General features: G+C 31.2%; 2 protein-coding genes across 2 annotated transcripts in view; one reads left to right on the top strand and one right to left on the bottom strand.

Moving 5' to 3' along the window:
• LOC127698854 (aftiphilin-like) overlaps nucleotides 1-26,270 on the top strand; it is a 538,231-nt gene that overhangs the window by 299,724 nt on the left and 212,237 nt on the right. The window lies entirely within an intron of this gene.
• LOC127737150 (uncharacterized) lies at nucleotides 8,248-9,447 on the bottom strand. Its single transcript, XM_052247683.1, has one exon. It carries the CDS (start codon nucleotides 9,445-9,447, stop codon nucleotides 8,248-8,250), a length of 1,200 nt encoding a protein of 399 aa, XP_052103643.1.

Raw genomic sequence — 26,270 nt, 5'->3', positions numbered from 1 at the left:
TTAAGACCACTCTTTCTTTCATCTAACTTGTCTTTTATTGTAACAAACGTAGAACCTGATATTGTGAAATACTAAAATTTGCACGAATTATTACTATAAATCATACATATGTTATCATTAAGTGACACTAGTCTACTGAACGCGGGGAATTTAATCTTCAGAAGAGAAAACTGAAGCTGGTTCTTGTTTTTCTAATACTTCGTGAGTGCATTTTGTCTCGTTCTTTAAATCTTGAACTATATAACATCTTTCGCGTTATTTTCCATATCCCATATACTTTTCTAAATTTTTACTAGGCTAAATGCTTTCTATGATACTGCACACCCAACTTCATTTTCCTATTAGAATGGTTGTTTTTATTTCTTTGTGTTTTGCGATCTCGTCATCTTCATTTTTCTAATTGTGACGACTTTCTCTCAAAGAAAGGGTTAAATTCGTTAATTTTACTTTTCAAATCTTTGAATAAAAGATATTTTTCTTCGTATACTTTGTTAAGTCCGTCATACTGAAATTGTCGGATTTAACAAGAGGAACATAAAGATTTAGGGTAATTCAGACAGTAATTTACACTGATCGATATGTTTTGAACATACAATCTCATTTAAGTCCACGTTTCTTAGATTTTCAAAATGCCCAATAACATCTGCATGTTTAAGAAGATCGACTTTTGCTCAGATGATTTTTTTTTCTTTTTGTATGATTTTTCTGAATTGCATAAATCACAAAGATTCAGATCACACGACTTGCAATGCCATTTTACAGTAGTTGAATCTTTACAAAACTGACAATTTCATATCTTATAGTAATTTTTCAGATGTTTATTCTAGTGTGCTTCACTTGTTTTCAAATAAGTACTAATGTTAAGTTAAGTTGATCTAAAAACAAAAATAAGTTTAAACAAATCAAGTTTGTCTTATCTTTAATTTACCTGTTTTTTTCTTTATGACTCGATAGAAGTTCAGGTAAGCATGAGAGTAATTCAATTATACCATTGAAACTAAAATTACCGTTGAAATAAAAGAAGAAGAATATGTCTAATCACCAAGCAACAAATACACCGTGTTTAAAATTTCCATTGATGTATCATTCTTTGATTACAGTTTTATTTTTCGCCAATCTTATTAAGGATGAATATTTAGGGAGTGTTAATATTCTATTAATGAATAACTGATGTTGTGTTGGGTTATTTTAAGACAGTACCAACGAAAATTATATATATATTTTTTATTTTTTTTAATAAAAAGGAGCTTATATTCTGCCATTGTTTTTATAAATATATAATGAGAAAAGCCACCGATCAAAAATTAAAATAGCACTATTATATCATTCAAAGGAAAAGTAGATAATATATTTTATCATAAAATATGGGAAAACGACTCTTATAAAATGTTTAGAAAGTAAAAAGTCAATACTATACTCGTTCTCTTGGCAGAACTTGGATTTCCTATCACGATTTACTGATACAGAGTCGATGCCTACAAGAAAGCTATTGAATCAAGGCCATCAGACGTTAACATTTCTCGATCATAGTTTTTGTATACCTTAAACCCTTTCAAATCGTGCTTCTTTCCTTCTTACAGCTATAATGCAATTTTTAGTTACAAACTTACAATCTGTTGTTGTGAAATATTTAGCTTTGCGAAAATTGAAAATATACATAACAAAGACCTCAACATTACAAGATCCCCTTTTTTTGGGGAAAACTAAACCTGAAAATCCCGAATAGAAACTACTTTGAGCATTCTAATTACTGATTTGAAGACTTCGTGCATATAACTTTCTTTTAGCTTAATATTAATAAGCTCTGCAAGTCTCATTTCCAATGCTGCTTTCTCTGGTATGTCTCTGCTGATGTTTTCTACAAGAAAACGAAAGCTGGATCCTATGCTTCTTACACTTCCTCAAGTGTATTACCGATTTACGTTTAAATCTTGTTCTATTTTAGAAAGTCTTTCGCGTTCTGTTAAAACTGGATTATTTTCCGTGTCTCATATTCCTTCAATAACTTTTACAATGTTTCATGCTACCTTTGATACAGTTTCATATTTCTTTCCTTGAGAATTTTTGTTCCCATATCTAGTTATTTTTGCGACCTCGTCATCATCATCCATATTGCTCAAATTAGCTGTTTTCTCTTTACTCTTTAAGGAAGGGTTGACATTTGTCAATTTTACTTATTGAATGGTATCCAGCATCACAGAAAAGACATTTATTGATAAAATGCAGGTCTTGCGCAGTAAAATTGGTACCTTTAATATTATTAGTGTCAACTTCCAATTTCTTAGCAACAACATACCCGTCTGCCCTAAACGTATGGCGTTTACATATCTCATTTAATACGTTACGTTCGTGCATGGTCACTTTGAACGGACTCCTGCTCTCAGAGAGTTATGAGGAAGATCGACTAAAATCGACACTAAATATGTTTTACGGTCACCATCACGAATTGGTTGACAGATACGAGGTGTCTGTGTCTTAACTCACTAGAGACATGTTTTCGTCACAGTCTTATACTTTTGAACATAATAATAGTTGTCTGATATGTAAATTTAGCGATTCTTACCTATCCCAGAAAATAACAACTTGACTGAGTTACGGGGTATGCATGCATAGCAGAACGCTTTCCCTTTAGACCAGCCGGTCTGGCCCCTTTGGAATTGCTCCGGAAGGGTAAGCAGATCCTGCTCCACATGTGGCACCTGTCGAGTTGCTCATGTTAATACAAACTCGGTTATAAGTCTAATTACCCATTGTAATAAATCAAACCTTAATTTGAAAACATTTTAAGTGTTAACATGGTTAATATTAAGGATTTAAATCATAGTGAATGGTCATTTCAACAGATGGAATAAAAAAGAACTTAAATAATTTTGTAAGGACTCAAAAAGGATAAATTGTTCAAAAAGGGATTTTTGTTTACCTGCAGGTAAAATTGAATACTTATGTATCTCCAATTCCTTTATTTGAAAAAGCACACAATGTTATATAAATCAATTTAATAAAATTAAATATATCTTCAACAAAGATAAAACATAATCAATAACTTTATTTCAAAATTACAATTGTTTCAACGTCCGATGATTTTTTATGAAAAATGTTTTAGTTTTTTTCTCTCAAAAATTTCCTCTGCCTTATATATCAAGAGTCATTGTTTCTTTTAAAAAAACGCTAACTCTAATGTCTCGTATACAAATTATATTAAATATTATTTTACCTTAACCTTTACGACGATTTCAATCATTTTTGTTCCATATATGTACCATTATATAACGTTTGCTAAATGTTTTTATAATTTAAAATTTTCTTTTATCTTGTTTCCATTTATAATATTTAGACAAGCAGTAGTACTCATGGTTTGTTTTCTTGCGCTCTTTTCCTATGGAAATTGCCCCATGGGATTATACACCTCGTTGGTGCAGTTATTAACAGTTCACTTTCTTAACTAGTCTACAATGAGAATCAATCGTGAATAGCATTTTTATAGTGCATGGAAAACCATGCAGTATGAAAAATAAAAGGGCAAATACTGTTATTCAATTGGACGAGAAGGGGTGGGTATGTTCTAATTGAAACATAGAGGTGATAATTGTTTTCTGTTTAACATGTATACTGATTAAACATATCATTCAAAATTCATTGTGTGATTGTAGATCAGAGTGTAGTTGGTTTAACTTTTTGATTCTCAAAGCAAAAATTTGGAATTTAAGAGTGATGATTGTTTGTCATTTTTGTCATTGATTGACATGTTCTTCTCTGTTTCGCTACACCGAAGAACAAGTGGTCAGTATGCTGGAGTTCCAAATTGACAATATATTTGTTGAATTGGGAGGTAGAATTATACAGCAGGTTGTCGGCTTTCCTGTCTGAACCAACTGTGCACCTCTCCTTGTCGACCTTTTCTTATTTTCATTGAAGTCGAATTTCCTTCAGACACTTGTAAAAAACAAGAAGCTAGATAATTTAATTTCACATACAGGTATATTAATGTATTGATGTTCTTTTCAATAACAATCCAATCTTTTCTGACTTGGTCCTTTTAATATATCCTCCGGAACTAGAGATTAAAGGAACCACAGATACAGATTTCTCCACCTCGTTTCTAGACATTTATCTCGAATTGACAACAGTGGTCATCTCAGTAGCAAAATCTATGACAAACGAGACGATTTCAATTTTGAAATTATCAATCTTCCTCACCTTAGCAGCAATATACCAACTTCACCATCATACAAAATATTCATTTCTCAACGATAGTCAAGATCTAGCAGCTGATACTCAGACTTTATAAATCGGTGTCTGACCAAACAATAAAAGAGACAAGGTTTTGTCAAAGAACGTCTCGTCCTTATTCTAAAAAGTTCATCGGAAAGTACCAAGACCTAATATATAAATATTCAGTGTCTACTTCACAATCAAAACAAGATGGTCTTGATCTATAGTTTCTAGGTGTTGCAGTTGTGTATGTTTTTATTTTACATTACAGTTTTCCCAAAATTTTGTATTCGTGCTATTGTATTTCTTTTGGTCTTGACTCGGTATCTATGCATCCCGCCATCGGGTTCTAGGCGTTCTTGGTGCAGGTATATACGTCGGTCCCGACCTGATAAATAAAAGTTTTACATTCTAATCAATAAAGCACTAAGGGTATTTGTTAAATATAAGATATAAACAAAAGGTACAACAATGAAATTCTTCACTGAAATGCAGTCCAATTAAAATAATTTATATTTTGCAAATATGTTTATTATGTAAGTTTAGAGAACTTTTTGTTTGGAGGATAGTGGTTTATTAGAAAGTGTAATTCATCTCTTCCTGAAACAAGTCGTTTGTGTCTATGTTTTTGAATAAAAGTTGGGCCAGTTTTTTCAAACTGTCTAAGTTTTCAAGCGGGAATACTGGTGTAAAGGGTAGTGAAGTAATATTATTTTTATACTATTGCAATACGAACACCACTTTTATCGTATGTTCTCTTACAGATATTTTGAGTTTTTATGTATCAAAATATCTGATTCACACAGCCCTAGAGTAAGTAGTGTCACACTTAAACTGAAGCCGGGCTTGGATTGCTGATAAAATCGATGTTTATATTTTGTAAAGCTATTTTGTAGACAGAATAATATAAAGTTTTGGAAATTAAAACAACACTTTATGTTTCGTGCCTCCGATACGCTCTTGTGGATTTACATTTGTCATGAACGCTCAAGCCTAAAGATTTAAAAAGAAGGGATGTAATGGAATGAACTTCATAACAGCGTGGATTTGGAAACCTGGCATTTATACGTTACCGTGTGTGTCACTGGAGACCCAATATAAAAATTCCTAAAACTTTGATACAAAACTTTATTTTTTGAATGAAAATGTGTAAGGATAGTAATTATGTATATCCCCAGTGTGTGTCCCCTGACACGCTGTTATTGCGTGAAATCTTTGTTGTTGATAGTTAGTGACACACACGATAACGTTTAAATACCAGGTGTCTCTATCAACGCTGTTATAAACTTCATTCTTATACGTAGAAGTGTTTGAAGCTATATGATAAAAGGACATTTAAAAAGAGTAGCCAAATTCATTGTTATGAGGTTAATGTTATTTTGCTATCAAGAAAAAAGCAAAGGAAGGTCATATTATTTTTTTTCATCTTTTATTGCTGTTCTAAAAGAATGTAGAGCAACCCTAGGATTAACTCATTTGTAAGTGACGTTGGAGAATATCTTCGGTTTTCAAAAAGTTCAATTAATGAAATTTATAAACAAAATGATATTGTCAGAGGCTTTGTCTAGGGGTACAACATATTTGTCGATGAGGTAATACAGGAGTTAAGTCACCTTTCAATATTTGATAATATATGTAGAATAAGTGTGCATATACTCGACTAAACATATTAGTATTTAAAAGTTGTGTTTCGGATTTTTCTAGCTTAATCAATTTTTCAAAAATGTGTTTAAACATTATGGACCAAATGCTGTGAAGCTATTTTTTCTTGATATATTCAAAGGAGCTTGTCTCTATATCATGTGAATTGTTTGCTGACTTTTACGTGTTTCGTTTGTGTTCCAAATACTTTAACATTCTTTTTAGGAATACCTAGTTGCATGGATTTCTTCTCAAAACAATTTACTAGTTGTCCTGAATTTTGGGTGATTTTAATTTCAAAACTGAATGCATGTTTGATTTCTCTCAACACAAGAGTCGCCAAAAGAAATATACAAGGCATCAATGAAGAAGGTAAAGATCATGTAATTGGATCTCAAATTTGGTTTAATATTAACTAAGATAGAAATATTTTTATTTGAAAATTGTAAGGTCAAGATGTAGGTCCATGTATGATGCACACATTACTCTAACGTTCCTGAGCAAATGGTAGCACCCTAAACTCTGATAATGTTCTATATTGGAACTATCTTTGCCCGTGTTATCTTATTTCAGTGTTTACGATGCCTTTTTATATACAGTTGTTGAATGTATGAGACAAAACTCTGTTGTTCTATTATCAAATTAAAGAACATTTAGTGAGAAAGTCAACATACCCAACGCCCCCATGTAAAGAGGAAAAGTTTTTAATGACCTTATGGCTCAGTTTCTTCTGTATTTTTTCTGTTTACTTTGAAGTATGATTCTTTTCTTCTATGATAGCATTTTTGTCTTACAACAATATATATAAGTAACTTTGACCTTGACAATGGATAAAGGGACAGCAAACCATATATAATCTACGAATGATTAAAAACGCATATACAAAGTATTTGATTTAGCATCCAGAAAACCCCTTTCCACACAAATTGTGTGGCCTATTTAAGTAAATTTGACCTTAGCCTTTGAAGTATTGACCTCAAAATCAATACGGATCTTCAACTCATAATATGTGACGATGTATGCAAGTAAGGTTGCGATCGAAAAGTAATTGATTTAGGATCCGTAAACCGCTTTTATGTACAAATGTTGGTCTATTTTAGTATTTAATACCTTGACTGTGATATGGTGACGTTAAAACTTATATAGACCTTACTCTCACTATATCTGATCATGTATAAAGGTGTAATACCACCATTGATTTTTCCCTATTAGTCTTAGTTATATTTGCACTTTTTCAAAAATTGTGCAGAATTTATCTATGTATCAAATAAAGAAATACTTGGCATGAGTAAAGTTTTATCCTGTCAAGTACTATAGACAAAATTTCACATGACATTTCATTGCATACAAGAAAATAACTATCACTGTAAGTTAACCAATCAAATTTTCACCTCTGTTTTTACCTGTGTACAAGCTTTAGTAACCATGTAACCTCAAGTTTCCAAAATATTCTATAGAAACACCAAATAAAAAAATAAAGGTGCTTTGAAACACCCAAGATCTATGTGTATGACCCAGAAATTTTTGCTGCAATGAAATGAAGGATTAATTTCCTACAACTGTCAAATTCAAGGGAATATTTTTTTTCAACCCTTTTTTGTATGCAACCGGATGTGACGTACTATGATTTTGTGGTATTATACCTACAAGAAAGGTTTTAATCTGATATAGAATATTTGAGTTAGTATTCGAAAACTAAAGTGACTGAAAAACTAACTGACACAGAGACGGACAGGCTAACGAGAAGGTCTAAACTGAATACCCGCGAGGGCTATAACGAAGTGTGGTGCATACAAAAACAATTTCGGGGATGATTAAAGAAATAAATTGGTAAATATTAAATATAAATCGTTTAGATTTTATTTTAATAGCAGACACACAACATAAATTTATAAACCTACTTTGGTGTCATTCCAGTAAATTCACCATATGCAATATGGTTTTTCCAGAATCTGAACAACCGATCATTAAATGTCCCTTTTTGTTAAAACATATACTAACAGGCGCAATTATTCCGCTGCTGGAAATGCAATTACAGATGAATTGCCAATCTTCAGATAGAACATGGATTGCATTTGTGTTTTTCTCAGCAACTAGTACCAGACCAGACGAGGTTGTGATAATGTCATTGGGATACAATTCATTTTATGAATTTATGCTTGGGTGGCCGTTGTATGTCCATTTTGGTTGTCCCCATGTTCCTATCGCTACAACTCTTCCGCTTTTTGCATTAAGATAATCTATAATACAAACATATCTATTGATGTTTGTAGTTATCTTTTTCGGAAGATTAAATAATGTTTTAAAGCTGTTGCTACTACAATCAACGCGTCTCATCTTGCACGTTTGAATAACAGGACTGATATCGAGAAGTTCAAGAATTCTAGCAGAAGATCACCCGCTCACAGTAAAACCCACGAGTATTTCATTATTGTTCGCAGCATGAATACCATAAAACATAAGTTTATCTGTTGTGAACGACGGTGATAATTTCTCAAATGTTCCATTAGTTTTAAGCCGTCTGATTTGAAATGTGTCATCTGACAGTACAATTTCTCCATTATAGTTGGTAACGCCTAATATTTTTACGGAAGCCGAAAAAAAGAATCCTGAATTTTTATTTATACTGTCATCAATTATTTCTTTTGTAGTTATAAATTTAGAACCTGATATTGTGAAATACTTAAATCTGCGAGAATCCGTGTTATACATGACACAGATGTAATCATTTAGAGATATTAGTCCATTCATATCGGGGAAATCAACATGAAACGTCTGAGGGTACAAAACTTTGGGCATTCTAATTACTAAACCTATGACTTGTTTCATAAAGCTCACTTTTGGCTCAATGTAAATCAGATCTGGAGGTATTATTTCCAACGCTGATTTTTCTGGTATGTCTCTACTTATGTTTTCTACAGTAGAGAAAACTGCATCTGGATCCCGTGTTTCTAATGCTTTGTCAAGTCTATTTTTTCTTGTCTTTAAATCTTGTTCTATCTGAGATAGTCTTTCGCGTTCTATGACTATTGGATTGTTATCAGTGTCCCATATACCTTCCATAACATCTAAAACGTCTAATGCTTCCTTTGATATTGAATCTTTGACTTCTTTCTTTCTACAAGAAATTTTCCTTTTTATTTCGTTGTGCTTTGCGACTACTTCATCGTCCATATTTCTAAAATCAGTTGCTTTTTCTTCAAAAAATGGGTAACATTTGTCAATTTGACATTTCAAATCTTTCAGAAAAAGACATCTTTCTTCGTAGACCTTATTTAATTCCTCATACTGAAATGGTTTGATTAAACAAGACGAGCATAACGATTTATCGCAATTTAAGCAGAATGTTACACTTTTATGGTTAGAATGTTTTGAACATGTAATTTCCTTCAAGTCAACTTTTCTTAAATTTTCCAAATCCTCAATAATATCTTTATCTTGTATAAGAAAAACTGTGTGTCCAGATAATTTTTCAATCTTTGTATGAATTTTTGGATTGCATACATCGCAAAGATTAAGATCACATGACTGGCAATGCCATTTAGCATCAGGTGATTCTTCACAAAATTGACAGTTTGTATATTTGCTAGCCATTTTTCAAATCTTGATCCAATTTTTTTCACCTTTGCTTGTAAACAAGACTATAGATAATTTTGTAGAACATGTAATTCATCTACAACTACAAAAGTTCTTGAAAACTTATCTATTATCTTTATTCTTGTATTATTTAAACTTGTATGTGTCTTTATCTAAATCTACCTGTGTTCTTTCTTGACCTGATAGAATGCCACGCTAAGTGCATGTCTTATACTTCATGTTAAGTTGATAATATCGAAGGCAGATATTGTCATTTTTACAAACCAAAATAAAATAAATGTTCATGATCACCACTCTACAAATAGACTGCTATCACCGATAGTGCATCATGTGTGGTTTTACTTTTCGACACTTGTCCCAAATAAAATAGTTCGGCTATATTTTTAAAAGATAACGATTTTTTTACTTTGCCAAAATGAAGTTTGATTGCGCTTTTCGTAGATATTAGGGGCCTCGATGGCCTAGTGGTCTAAGTAGTAGAACTTCTGTATCACTAGCTTGTCAATACTGAAGTTGTTCGAATCCCGTACGTGGCAGCACGGAGCTGACTACAGTCTTAATTGACTAGGATTGTAAGTTTTCCTTATCGAAGGTTGGTGGTTCTCTCCGGGCACTCCAGCTTCCTCTACCGATAACAACTGACCGCCACAAAAAGCACAATAATGCTGAAAGTGGCGTTAAACATCAAACAATCAATCATAGATATTAAAGAAACGTTAAGGTCACCGATCTGGTTTGATAGATGCATGTTGTGCCTACAACACATATTAGGTAATGATTGTACACATAAAAAAGACATTGACGTGTTTCTAAAGAAATCTCAATGATAGAATTGACTGAGTTATTATAGCTTCCTGCATTCTATTAATTAGAGACATACAATTTTGAAAAATTCAAACAATTGTCTTTTTTGCAACAAAAAAAACTAAAACATGACCATAAGATTTATAAAATTATATAAGTTTCTTCATTTCATTGAAAGTCTAAATAACTAATAGTATCTTCAATCAAACTTGCTATTTTTTGTAAAAATATCGACCTATCATCTTAAACTTGAATTTTTTAATAAATCATTTGCAATTTCGTATCAATGCCAGTTTTATAAAAAGCCGGATCGATGATTTTGAGTCATTTGCCATTGGAAGACTCCAATAATGAATTATTATGGACTTCTCTTTAATCAGATAATAAACTTTGAATGACTTTTTAAACACGACGTATCGACAGAAGAAGAGCTCTCATATAAAGTCAACATAACTTAATAATGGTTATTTGGTTATATTTTACTTAGTAAATGTAGATTTCTTACATTCTATGAAACTTAACGGAATTTTATGCGCCTGTCATAAAAGTGAGAGGTTAAGCTAGCAATAAAACCAGGTTTAATCCAACATTTTCCACATATGGAAATGCCCAAGTCAGGAATATGACAGTTGTTTTCCATTCTTTTGATATGTTTGAGCTTTTGGTTTTGCCGTTTGTTAAGGGACTTACCGTTTTGAATATTCCTTGGAGATCGGTTTTTTTTGTTATTTTCCTTTTTATAAAATGGTATTCATGTTTTCAGCGTCAAATTGGTTCACCACTCGTTATTTTGTAAACTGATTGCAGGTAATTTGTACAATTGTTTTTACTTTTGTATTTGGATTAAACTAAAGTAAGGCAGTATGATAGAAAGTTCAAGCTACATTAAATTTTCTTTATTCTTGTCAAAGTTGTAGTCCAATATGTTATTTTGCATGAAAATCTATCCAGGATTCTTCAACTTCCAATGTAAATGTTTTGTCGACTTTAACGACTTTACTATGTAATATCAATATTTTTGTAGACTTTCAAACGTTTGTTTTAATATCTTTCTGTTTTTTTTATGTTTCGTTTGAATATCTATGAAAGAGGAAAAAAAAAGACTGGTTTTCGTTGTGCACTTTGAGATATCAGATTAATGTATTCGCCTCTCGTATCAGGTGTAATATTATAAAACACTACAATTTTCCTCAATTAAGTACTGCATTGTCAGGATAATGGGCTTTTAATGCTTCTCACAAAACGTTCACCGCAGAGCCCCAGGAAGCAGCTCCATCTTATCTATGAAGCATCACTTTATTGCCGTTGTTTGCTTTTGTTTCTACATGCTCTTATCTTTGCATTAACCATGCTTATACATGTTACATTTTGTTGACACATTCAACAATACCTACCGTTATCTTGGTGATATGTTTTCGTTAAATAATCCAGAGTTCTCTAAATATACTAGCAAAATTTATCCAAAGGAACTTACTTTAAATAAATCTAACATAAACAGCAGTAGTTGTCCTTTTCTAGATTTAGACATTTCAATTTCTAAAGGGAAACTCCATACTAAAATTTACGACAAAAGAGACGATTTTTCATTCCCTATTGTTAATTTTCCTTTTTTGACGGCGATGTTCCTTTGGCTCCATCATACGGTGTTTATATATCCCAACTCGTTCGTTATTCCCGTGTGTGTAGTGATGTAATATATTTTAACGAACGGAATCAATGCATCACTGGTAAATAATTAAGTCAGGAATTTCGTTAAGATAAATTCTTTCATAGATACAAAGATTTGGTTAGTAAATTTGGCTGTACCTGTAGAAAACTTATTAAAAACGGTATTTCACATCCTAAATTTTACGGTACTTTTGTACTAAAAGCGCGGAAATCACTATATGATCCGTGTAAACTCATCGAACCTTTAAACAAACTTATTAGTAAAGGTTATCTTTTTAATGTTGTAATAAGATCTTTGAATATTGTTTACATAGGCACTATCATCAATTTTGTCATTAACAAATTAAAACGTAACTAAATTTGTGTTCTTTCTGAATGTTTTTTGGGATGTATAAATACACATCCACGTTTATTTTCTTTTTAGAGATTGCTTTATCTATATATTACATGATACATATTTATTATAATCCTAACGATACTACTGCCTGTCGATACTTTTATTTTGGCATTGCACAAGTCATGTGTTCTTTGACTGTCGGTGGCGTTAAAATACTAAATCCCTGGGATGTGTTTTAATTGATTTTAGTCTCTGATGCATGATTTTTTATTGAAAATTGTTTTTGGCTTTCAGTAATTGCGAGTACTCTCAAATCGTACTTTCGTGTTAATTGGACATGTTGACACAATTTGTAATGCATTTCTGTAATTCAATGCTTATTTATTTTGTATTATATCTCGTCGCACTATTTTAAATATGTACCACCTTTAATAAGTATTTAGTATGATGAAATTTTTATTTCTGTACTCGTACTCTGAACAACAAATTTGTTTATTTTGTTACTTTCGTACTCCGAACATCAAAACTATTATATTTCAATTTACCTGTGTACGGTGTTTTATTTAACGCCATTTTGTCCCAGGTTAGAGTTGTCCTTTTACACCATTCCTACATTTTTTTATTACTACATGTAACGTCTATGTTATATAGGCACCTCTGTTTTAATATTGTATTTATTGTATTTATATTGTGTCATAGATCAAACATATTCGTTCATTGTATGTTGACTTGTTTTTGTTTAAATGTCTTTTTGATCGAGTTAAGCCATTACAATTGATATTTTATAGTGTGTTTTTTTATGTTGTAATGTTACACTACTGTCTCAGGTTAGGGTGAAGGTTGGCGCCTGTTAAAACCTTTAAACCCGCTGCATTTTTATGCACTTAAGTCAGGAGCATGTTGTTCAGTGGTTGTCGTTTGTTGGTGTGGTTCATAGGTGTTTCTCGTTTCTCGTTTTTTATATAGATAAGACCGTTTGTTGATCCTGTGTGAATTGTTTTACACTAGTCATATTGGGGCCCTTTATAGCTTGCTGTTCGGCCGTACTTTGACCTATTATTGCTAACCTTTTATACATTGTGACTTGGATGGAGAGTTGTCTAATTGGCACTCATACCACATCTTCTTATTTATATTATAATAATGATTTTTTTCCAATATAAAACAAAAAGATGTGGTATAGTTACCAGAAACAAAAATGACGTAGATTTAGGTAACTATAGCTCACCGTACAGCCTAGAACCATGATGAATACCAATTCCGTATAGTAAGTTATACACAACCAGTGCCATAAATGGTCCGGGATCTGCTTCCCCTTCCAGAGCAACTGATATTACCCATGGTATATTCGAAGGGTTCTTGTTGTTCAGACTCTAGTTTCTATGATATGATGTGTAGACTGTTGTTTACGTTCGTGGTTCTTTTTTGCCATAGTGTTGTCTGTTTGTCTCCGCCTTTTAAAATCCCTTTGGTTTCTTCTTCCTCTCTTCTATAAAAAGACAGGATATAAACAAATGTAAAAATAATTCATACAAGAAAACAAACGGTCCTATTGATGTAAAATTCAATAAACGAATATGACAGACTTCAACCAACGACAACAACTGAATTACAGAATTCTGACTTAGGACAGCCCAAACAGAATGTAATGGATTCAAACATGTTTGCAAGTGCTCAACCCTCTCTTTACCTTCTACATCGGTGTATCAGCACATAAGAACAAACAGTAAAAAATAGTCGAAGAGGGCTTGGACCTTTACATTTGCATATATCACAAAAAAACTTACATAAAGACAAAAGACAAATGGCACCATTCGAAGAGTACTCACAATTACTGAAAACTAGTACGAAGCCGATTACAACTAACAAATAAATCATGTTTTAATTCATGAATATTAATCAGTAAATATCAAACCGATTGATTTTTTTTTGTATTGATTTAAGTAGTGTTATTGTTTTCAGTATTTACTGTCTTTTATATTGGTTTTTGTTATTCGACGTATAATCGGTGTTGAATCTTATATTAGACAAAACTACGTGTGCCGTTATATATATCTTCGTTATCGAATAATAATGCAGCAATAATGCAACTGAAATAATAACTTGGCAATAATGTTTTTTCGTTATAATAAGTATTTGGAATGATAAATTACAACATGAACTATCCATTCTGCTAATTACGCTCCTCGGCTCTTCGAGGATGTAACTATAGCATTCATTTCCCGATGTACAACGAGGCATCTCATTTAAAAGAGGTCAAAATCCTTGACCTATGGGTTTGACGTAGCTATACCTAGCTATAAATACTGCGGCTATTAACTGTGCCAATCATATTTTTTTTCGAGCAGCGAGGTGACTAACTCGTTATAATCTGTGGCGACGTCCAGAATTTTAAGAATTTGTAAAACTGAGAACGTTGTTCCAGTAAAAAATGTTTTATAAACATTAGTTATCTTGAGAACTTGATATCCAAGTTCGTTAAATACAACGTATTTAATCGTTGTTCTATTTTCTAAACCTTGTTCTAAAAATACACGTGTACTGTAGTGTGAATCACACAGGTGCTTATCACGTAATCAATGGTGGACCGAACGTGTTCAATTTTTAATAATTTTGACATTTTTTCATCTAAATAAATTGATACATTATCGTAGTTATTTTAACACGAATGAATCTCTATACAGAAGTATATGAGTAGAATATCTTTCTTGATTTTCAAGGTAAGTGCAAAATGTACGAAGGTGTACTCGTATATTCTTGCCATAATGTACCCACGTAGTGACGTACAATTTATAGAAAATATAGCAAATATATTTGAGATGTTATTATCACAAAATGTTGTGATTAAAATACATTTCTTATTCCAATATAAGAAACTGTAATGCAGTGCATTGAAATATGCTAGACTTCTTGTCGAAATACACATGGATGTGTGTTACTATAATATCTGAATATTGAGAGGACAGTGGAATATCACGGCAAACATGACAAGAAATAGGTCGAAGGGGGAACATTAACATTTAATGAATAGTTCCTTGTAGAGCATTTAACATGCCACTAACAAACAATTAATTAGGTAGAAACATACTGTAGAAAATAATAGTAAAACAATTATTATTGTTTGAAAAAATCTGCAACATTTCAGTTTTTAAAAATGCAAATTTTGTTGCATAATTCTGTACATGAAGTTAATCTCATGTCTTTACTATGATTAAGATAAACAAACAATATCCTGCAAGATTTTATATCTTTATCTTGGCAAAAAATAAAGCAGAGGAGCATTGCTCATTGTTAACTTAAGTTCTTTGCTTTTGAAAAAGAATAAGTACAATATGATAATAATGTTGTAAATTGTGAGAAGTGTGATGCCAATATATCAAAACATACTAGTTGATATCAAATATTAAAAAAGAAAGATCAAAGGATCTTCTGAAAAATTTATATGACTGACATGCATTGGTCAGATGTAAATTCATTTTTTCAAGGATAATGTTTATGATGTTTGACATAACATGCATAGTGTTACCGACCATGCAAGGGCTGTTTATGACAGTCAAGGTCGTTAAAAACTTCCATATATATGCACATTGTGGAAGGAAATAAAAATAATTTCCATTGGATGGTTTTATCATTGCCTTGAAATTCATTAATGTAGATTTCAGATTATGAATAAAATTATTTGACACTTGTAAAATGATACATTCATGTACATTTATTACCATATCTTTATAAAAGATATCCTCATTTAGTTGAAATAAGACAATAGAGTTTTTCACTCTTATATCTTGGCATTGTTATAACATAAATAATGAATATAACAAACAAAGCCTTAGAATAGATAAACAGTTACTCTTTTCTGAAGAAATAGTTCAAAGTTATATTCTAATTAATCAGAACACAATTGTAGATCCTGATCTTGCTGTCTACAAGGTATCAGTAATAGTAAACAACTTTTTACTGTAAAATATAGTTTGAGATACAACTATAAAAATTATTTAGATTCTGCCAAGAAAGGAAGATTCTTTCCAAAAGTCCGTATTTTGACTTGCAGAAAATATTGTACAAATGTGCTTATTTTGATAAGACAAATTGTGCTTTACAATCTCAGTAATGATACTAGATATGGTAAGCTATAATATATTTATTAAATTGCAAATGGTAGCAGCAATGAATGTTAAAGAACTATACAAAACAGGAAGATTTTTCTCTCAACATGCAAATTTTGCTTTGATGATGGACATGAAATATCTGACATATTTTCCTTTTTAAAAAAGGAATACTGTAATGTACATTGGATATGTACATCACTAATCTTTATGTGACTAAGTGTTGCCTTGTTATAAGCTAATTCATATCTCTGTAAACAATTGTATATAAGTGTTTAGGGGACTAATCTCCTACACATTTTTCATGTCAGATAGCAAATACTGAAGAAAGTAGTATTACATGAATTTATGTAGAATTTATAAAGTTTCTATAATGATTATCAAATGATTATATTATTAATTCGTATATTTTAACTTATTTGATTCGTTCAGGGATAGTCACATGTTAAACTATATTTTCGAAGGTATTTAGAAAACGGCGGATAGCAAAAAGCATATTGCATAGCAAAAAGCATATTGCACGGTTATTTTTAGAATATCTAAAAACCGATATACTTTGTGACGTCATGTAATGAATTTCATGATATTGTTAAAAGATTTATAGAAAAATATCTATGAATGATTATTTGAAGAAGAAAAAATCTTCAAATACATATGATGTAAAAAAAAAACAACATAAAAAGTAAATGAAATAACAACTAATATGTTGTTATTGTCTAGGAGACAATATGATATCTATAAAATTTCAACAAAATCAAATGACGATTTAATACAAATATGGTCGGAAATTAATAATATAACAATTATAGCCTATGTATGAGGTCAATACAGGATATATCGACCCAAAGAAGTATATCGACCTCGGACTTCGTCCTCAGTCAATATACTTCTTTCAGGTCAATATATCCTTGTATCGACCTCATACAAAGGCTATTATTGTATAATATTATTAATCAAATATTTTTAAGGATTTGTGATTCGTTAAAACTTGATCACATGTACATTTGTATTTGCTCAGTTTGCACGCCAATACTGTTGTGTTTAGCTTTTCGTAGGTCAAAAACAGCATATTGCACAGGGCATACAGCATGTTACTAAAAATAGATTCTAGAAATCCCCAATTTTACTTTGTTCATGCTATAGTTGTTGATTAATAATATAACAATTGTAGCCTTTGGTTGAGGTCAATACGATGTTATATCGACCCAGAGAAGCATATCGACCTCGGACTTCGTCCTCAGTCAATATGCTTCTCTTAGGTCGATATAACCTCGTATCGACCTCACAAAAAGGCTATAATTGTATAATATTGCATCTATGCATCTGTATTATTGAAATCCATGAGGGAAATTAAAATAGAAAATGGTGATCTTTCTAGACTCCATGAACTTGAAATAGAATTGCTATATTGATGCTTTTGTATCATCAGTTTATAAGCATTGACATATTCATAGTATGATATATATATATATATATTATATATCATTTACATATTTTTATGCTCCATCGAGAAATGCAACTTTTGAAAAGTATTCTATAAAGCATTAAAATTTGCAAAACAAATTGCAAACTTATATTTTGCTTACCACCTAAATCTGTACATGTACATGTACACTGGATTTTCTTTTCAGTTCAATTAGATTTACTCTTAGATGTATATATATAGAAAAATAGTACATGTAAGATGTATCATAACCATATTGTACAAAGGAGCAGTTCAAGTCTTGACTGATAGAGGTTAAAATAAAGTAATAGTTATATTCCTTCAATATCCAACTTGTGTATGGATATCAGGATGGGTGAAGGCCATTTTCAAATGTTACAGTTTACAATGAAGTATAAACTATGTAACCCTTCCCCAGTTCTTTTTTAAGAAAATTATCAGATTATCAGATGAGTTTTCATAGAACAGTATTACTTAAATCTTAGGATTTTTAAAACACGCTGGATCAAGTTTTAATTCTGAATATATTGATCTAAATTAATTCTTATAACATAAGATATTAAATAGCTACACTTGTTTTTTGTATAATTTGTTTATACTTAATGAAATATCATAACGATGATACTTTTGAGATGATTTTTTTCAGAATGGTACATTAGATTCAGTATGTATATGTAGACCTAGTCTGTATAAAGTGTTGGATTGTAAGATTCAATTTATTATCAATACTGTTTGATATAAATATATATTATTCATATACTACATACTCATTGTCATAAACAAACATGGAATGTAAATTTACTGAACCAGACATCAAATACTATATTGTAGTTGGTGTATTCCAGATACAAATGAATAAGAAGAAACTTGTAAATATAGTCACTTTATTAAGTGTCCTCAATAAGAACTACAGTAGAGGCTGATCATCTTTGACATCTACATGTAGTTTTAAATAAGTCAACCTTTAATTAACAGGTGACCTTAGTGTGACAGTAATCATCTATTTATGACTTTTTAATATGACTCAGAGAGGAGTTTTTGATTGCTAAGTGATGTTAAAGTTATGAATATTAACACTATTTAAAGCTTTTGTTGCTTACTTGAGCTTTTGAATCAATTTTTCTGTTCTTAGAATATTAAAGACAGACTGAATTGCAAATGTCATGCAAAGGGATAATACTTGTAGAACTTGCAGTGACAGTTTTTAGCTTGTAAATATACTAGAAGGCTAATGAAAATCTGTATCTGGCTGTGTTTACATCGTTATTTAAACTACTGTCTCCTGAATTTGTCTTCAAATTCTTGTTTTTTCATACACATCTGAACTACAGTGAGTGTCATGTTAGTAGAGTACAAAAAAGAAGGGCTAAAGAATTAAACACTTTCAAATATTTAAGAAAAGTGTTGCCGAATAATATGTCAGTAGATATTTAGATATACAATTAATGGTTTGTTAGCAAGTATCAGGCAATTGGTATTTTGAAAATTCAAAACTTGTTATATAGATATAGGAAGATGTGGTATGAATGTTATGCTCTTTATATAGTTAAGAGAATTTGTCTTGAATGTATAGAATAAGTTATTATTCTTGAAAATAGTGAAATTCAGACTACAAAATATATTGAGAGAAATAGATATTTTGTTGTATATTTATTTTCAAAATTACTTTAAATGTTTTTGAAACTATTTATTTTTTATACCTGGACTAACAATATTGGTACTTTACCTTAATATTTAGATTATATTTATTATTAAGTCAGAAAGATTAGTTAGATTGACTACTATCTTAGTCTCCAGTATATTCTGGACTGATTCAGTAAATTCTAATTTGCTCTCTGTTAGTTGTTCAGGGAACTACTTTTTTGTGCCAACACCTTGAATATGCTATAGTTACATCCTCGAAGAGCCGAGGGGCGTAATTAGTAGAATGGACTCTCATCCAAGTATAACTTGGAATATGAAGGATGAGAGTCATTCTAGTAATGGAGCTTGAGGCTCAAGAGGATGTAACAATTTACCCACCCAGTTTGGAGGGTACTGTTTGCCCATCCCAATTGTTTTGGTTGCACAAACAAACTTTGAATCATGATTGGCACAGGTAATAGCCGCAGTATTTATAGCTAGGTATAGCTACGTCATACCCATAGGTCAAGGATTTTGACCTCTTTTAAATGAGATGCCTCGTTGTACATCGGGAAATGAATGCTATAGTTACATCCTCTTGAGCCTCAGGCTCCATTACTAGAATGACTCTCATCCTTCATATTCCAAGTTATACTTGAATGAGAGTCCATTATTTTTGTCTCAATCCATGATTTTTACAATATGCAACTTCGAGAATCCGAACAACCGATCATTTACTGTTCCTTTTTGACAAATAGATACTAATACGGTCTTAGTTAGAGCGTTCTTAATGAAGACAAATCCAGAAAAGTGCTTCGGAATCATACAATTTATTAAAATGTTATTTTCAAGTTTAAGTTGTATGTAAACTTGTAGAGTTTAAACTTTTGGTGTATCATATGTTGTCAACATGTTTTCTTTAATCGATTTGATAGCAAACAATGTAATCACATGTGAGTCATACACTTTAGTTTAATCTGCTGACAGTAAAGTCTGATATCGCTTATCTAGAAATACATAGAGGAGATAATTTTGCAACAAATACATCGATTAAAGATAAACTCATCATAGATACCAGGATTGAAATTTTGTATTTGCGCCAGACGCGCGTTTCGTCTACAAAAGACTCATCAGTGACGCTCGAATAAAAAAAAAGTTAAAAAGGCCAAATAAAGTACGAAGTTGAAGATCATTGAGGACCAAAAATTCCTAAAAGCTTTGCCAAATACAGCTAAGGTAATCTATTCCTGAGGTAGAAAAGCCTTTGTATTTCAAAAATTCAAAGTTTTGTAAACCGTTAATTTATAATCAAAGTTTATTGTGTGATTAAATATCATCGTGTGGTTGGTTTACAATTTTTTACAACGCAAAAATTAAGATTTTAGGAGTGCTAATTGTTTGCAGTTGATTGATGTTTTCCTCAGTTTCACCTCACGTGACTTCATAGGGTGCCTTTTAATTGAGGTTGCAAGGCAGTTTCAACAAAACATACACTTTGTCAGAATAAAGTTTATATGGCAAACGTTCGACTTTTTTAACTAACGAAACTAATGCAAAACAACTGTCATATTCCTGACTTGGTACAGGCATTGCGAAGATGGCTTATATAAAAGGCATTAAGAAAATAAGAAGAAAAAAGTGGTCAATACTCTTCTAATGATCGTGTTATGTAATAACATAAATAAATCTACAATACAGTTTACAATAAAACTTTATCTTTAACCTATCTCAGCTGATAAAAAAAGTTTTATTTACTTTAATCAATAAAGAAAATAGAATATTTGTAAAAATTGTTGACTTAAATGAACAGTCCAACAAATATTTTTCTGATTTTGCATCACAATTATTTATTTCATTAAAAATCTAGACCGTTCAATAAAAAAATCAAATAATTTGATGATGTCAGTTTCAGAGAACTGTTTGCTTGAATGAATGAGGTTTTTATACCAAGAATGATTATCTCTTCCTCAAACAAGATAGTTTTATCTACTTTTGCCATTCTTTGTTAATCAAAGTTGGACCAGATCTGTCTATTTGTCTTTTAATTTGAAAGCAGGGATACTAGTGTAAAGGGTAGATGTTTCAAATGGTTTTTTTTATTACAAAAGGAAAAAAAGGACTATTTTGTTGTATGTTCTGTTACACATCCTGTTAAATTGTCGGTATCCACATTTGATTCATACAACCCACCCCCTAGAGTATCTAGTTTAACGCTTACTCTTAAGCCGGGCTTTGATTTCTGATAAAATCGATGTTAGTAATTTTGAAAGAGGTTTTGTGTTATGGCGGACATGGCAACATAAAGTTTTTGTAAAGAAAAATATCACGTTATTTTTCGTGGTTCCGACGCGCTTTTGTGAATTAACCTTCATCTAGGGGTGTAATGATAAGTAGAAACTATTAAGCCATCTGACTAAAAGAGACCTAAAAAGAATAGCGAAATTCGTTGTAGAGGAATAAAACATCTAATTCTGCAATTTCAAGCATTAATGGCTACTTTGTCTTAAGTTCAAATAAAGTGGCAGTCATTTCATGTCAAAACTATACCTGATCCTGACTTGTACTGAAAAATTCAACATACCTTTAATTGCATATTAGAGCGTACTGGTTCCCGGAAGTATGATAGTACAAAAACATGTACTTCTGATCTGAACAACAGGACAAATGTGCCCTCCTATTATAATTTATATACTTTTTTATTATTCAAAAGAAACTTTCAACAAGGGTTCTACAGTTATCCCAAGTCCCCAATTAAGCTTTCATTTGATACCAAAACTACCCAAATATTTCACCTATTGACAAATATACAGCTATGCGTAGGAACAATTTTGTCTAAAATATGTACTACTTTCTTTCTGACCGGGTCCGAATTAGTGGTTCTATGCCTAGAGAGGACAATGTATTTGGTATCAGTAGCGAAGGAAGATCATATTCTTCATCTTTGGTTGGCATTCTAAAGAAACACAGATCAAACATATGAATGTTTAGGATATACTCTCTGGTAAGTAGCATTGGAGAATATCTTACAGCTCATGAAATGCAGTTAAAAAAACAAACTGATATTGTCATGGGCTTTGTACACGGGGACAACCACATATATGTCATGGAGGTAGTACAGGAGTTTATAACCCTTTCAATCTTTGAAGATAGATGTAGCATAAGTGTGCATAGATTCTTTTGAAAACACAGAACCACCTATTATTTCGTATTCATAAAAAAAACCAGTAGAAGTTTAGTTTTTAATTATACGTCAGTGACATCAGACGTCAGTATAGAAATAATACTCATTTAACTTAAGATTGTGAAACGTTGAATTTTAGATATGTTTATTATGGCCATAGTTATTACGGCAAAACTCAGTATTGTTCTAGACCGAGAGGTTAAAAACTTTTTGAAAAGAGGACCAAACTTCGCCCACCATCTAAAATAGATCGGAAACAATGTCGTGAGGTCATAAAAGACGCTCGTTCATAGTATTGTAAATATTGGTGTGAACGTGAAAAATCTGATAAAAAAATCTATATATTCATATTTAAATAAATGTATGAATATTGTAAATATATGAAAATAGTTTAGAAATAAATAAAAGGGTACATAATACGCCTATTTCTAGAATACAAAAAAAAATTCAAGTACTCGAAAAGCGGTTTATGTTCGTACCAGCCGACAAAGCAGATCAATTTTGTGGTGGTATGACGTAAAAATTACACGGAAGTTCTTAAGAATGAAATAATGATTCTTCTACATTCAGGTCCGTGAGCTCCACAAAGAGTCCTATATAGTAAACAATCATATTATACTATCAAATAACTTACCATTAACGTTTTGTAATAAAACATTTGAAAATAGGGAATTTAACTATTTCTTAAGCGTAAAAAATTCTTTGAGTGTTTAGATGGTCCTTTTGATATGCTTTACAGTTTTGACTTTTTAAATCTTTACACTATACTTCCACACAATCTCACCAAACAAAAGTTTTCCTATTTAATCAAATAGTCGTTTAAAAATCTAATGGCAAATTTATTTGCTGCAACTCATATCAAGCCTTGTTTTCGAATGAGAAAGGTAAATATGCTAGATATACTATCTGGAGGTGTAATGAAATTATTGACGCTGTAAGTTTTCTACTTGACACCATTGATGTCCGTTTCAGCAATAAAAGTTATCGATAGGATGTTGGTATTCCTATGAAAACCAATTGCGCCACTATTATAGCGGACTTGTTCTTGTACTGTTATGAATCACAGTGTATGGCCAAAAACAGTAAAGACCAGTCTAAATTGCACTTAATTGATAATTTCAACAACACTTTCCTGTCTGTTTGTCTTTTTATTTTTGGCCATGGCGTTGTCAGTTTGTTTTCGATCTGTGAGTTTGACTGTCCCTCTGGTATCTTTCGTCCCTTTTTTTTTTACCGTTATCTTGATGATATTTTTTCGTTAAATATTTTCTAAATATACTGCCGAAATTTACTCAAAGGAACTTACTTCAAATAAATCAAATATAAACGGTAATAACTGTCCTTTTCTAGATTTAGATATTTCAATTTTACACTGAAAACTCTACACAAAAATTTACGACAAAAGGAACTATTTTTCGTTTCTAATTTTTTTTATTTTTCCTTTTATGGAAGGTGATGTTTCTTTGGCACCATCTTACGGTGTTTATATATCACAATATTTGCTATACCCGTGTCTGTAGACATTCATTTTATTATATTTCAATGAACGTAATTTATGTATTACTGGTAAAATCTTGAGTCAAGGATTTCGTTATCATAAATTACTTAAAACTTTTCTAAATTCTTTCATAGATAAAAAGATTGGGTTTGGAACTTTGACTGTACCTGAAGAAGACTTTTACAAACGGTATAGCACATCCTTTTTTTACGGTGATGTTGTTTACCGAGACCGTAAATTTAGATACGATCCTTGTAAATTATCGATCCTTTAAATAAACTTATCATAAAAGGTTGCCAATTCAAAACAGCTATTAGATCTTTGAATATTCTTTTATCGGTATAAATATTGAATTTGTTATCAGTAAATTAAAACCAAACTAAATATTATTGTTTTACATATATGTACATTCACGGTTCAACTATCAGTCGATTCCTATATTTTGGCTTTATACAAGGTAAATATTTTCTCTGATTGTTAATTACTTTATAAATTTCATTCGAAAACAGTCATAACTTATTTCTATATATAACAATGTCAAGATGTCGGTTCATGCATGCTGCACATATTAGATTACCGTTCCGGGCAAATAGTAGGACCTCAAACTCTGATAATGTTTTTATTTATGAAGCTTTCTTTGCGAGTGCTAACTTTTGATAGGTCTATGCATGTGAGAGTTTTAGCTAGCTATAAAACCAGGTTTAATCCACAATTTTCTACTTGAAATATATGTACCAAGTCAGGAATATGACAGTTGTTTTCCATTTGTTTGAGCTTTTGATTTTGTAATTTGATAAGGGACTTTCCGTTAAGAATATTCCTTTGACTTCGGTATTTTTGATATTTACCTTTTTTTTGTCGTACATATCTATATTACAGTCTTTCAATTTTTTCCTTTTTTTCTTATAACCCTCTTAGGATTTTTCTATAAATTGATTTATACGTTTAATTTTTTTTTCAATGTTTATGATGTATTTTTCTATATAAAGTTGTTAAATCTTTGAAACAAAACTCTTTTGCGCTGTTATCAAATCATCAAATCAAAGAACCTATAGTGAGCTAGATGCGATACTCAACGCCCCCCCCCCCCCCCCCCCCCCCTATAAAGAGGAAAAGCTTTCAATTACCTTATGGCGTAGTTTTTTTTCTGTATTTAATTTTATTTAATATATAAAATCTATTTAATTTAAGGTGCGATTTTTTTCTATAATGATTTTAGACGGAATTATTGTCTTACACAAATATATATTATAACTATGATCTTGACCATAGAAAAAAATGACATCAAACCATACATGTAAAAACGGTTACAATCGCAAATATAAAGCTCTTAATTTGACAACCATAAATCTGTTTTCAACACAAATTGTTAAATAACTTTGACCTTTACCTTTGAGGTCAATAAGAATCTTCAACTCGTAATATGTGACGATATACGCAAGTTAGATTGGGATCCAAAAACTTTTGACTTAAGATCCCTTTTTCTGCATACATGTTGGTCTATTCTAATTATTAAATAACTTTGATTTGGGAAAATCAAAATTAATAGGAATCTTCCTCTCATTATATGTGATTATGTATACAAGTGAGGATGTAATCTGATATAAAGTATTTGAGTAAGAATCCGGAAAGGAAAACGACTGATGAACTGACTGATGGACAGATGGACGGGTATAAATTATATACCGGCCAGGACCATTACGTAGCGAGGGGCGTAAAAAAAAAAACAAAAAAAGATTTTGGGAGATGACTTAAGAAATACATTGGCAAATATTTCAAAATACACCGTATAATCTTTTTTTTTAATAACACACACAATATAACCTTAACCCTTTTTTAATCTTAATCTATTAAATGTTCTTGTTTTCGGTGTATTTCATTAGTAAACTTTATCAAATATTTCAACTTATGAAAATAAGTAACTGCAAAAGCAGATGATATATTTAGTATAAAAAGGGTGAAGTTTTAAAATTATCTTGAGCAAATACTAGAAAATTGGAGACGGATAAAAAGTCATATATTAAAACAATTGTTGACTTTTGATTTCAGTTGATACAATGATTCATCAACCCCATAGATATGACATTCCCCCTCGGCCGTTGGCCTCGGTGAATATCATATCGCTTGGGTTGATCAATCATTGTATCGACCTCATAAAA

Source organism: Mytilus californianus, unplaced genomic scaffold (genome assembly GCF_021869535.1).
Source record: "Mytilus californianus isolate M0D057914Y unplaced genomic scaffold, xbMytCali1.0.p SCAF_4, whole genome shotgun sequence".
In the NCBI taxonomy this organism is placed as follows: domain Eukaryota; kingdom Metazoa; phylum Mollusca; class Bivalvia; order Mytilida; family Mytilidae; genus Mytilus; species Mytilus californianus.
The sequence above is the reverse complement of the archived record's forward strand: the minus strand, read 5'-3'. Positions and strand labels throughout refer to the sequence as shown.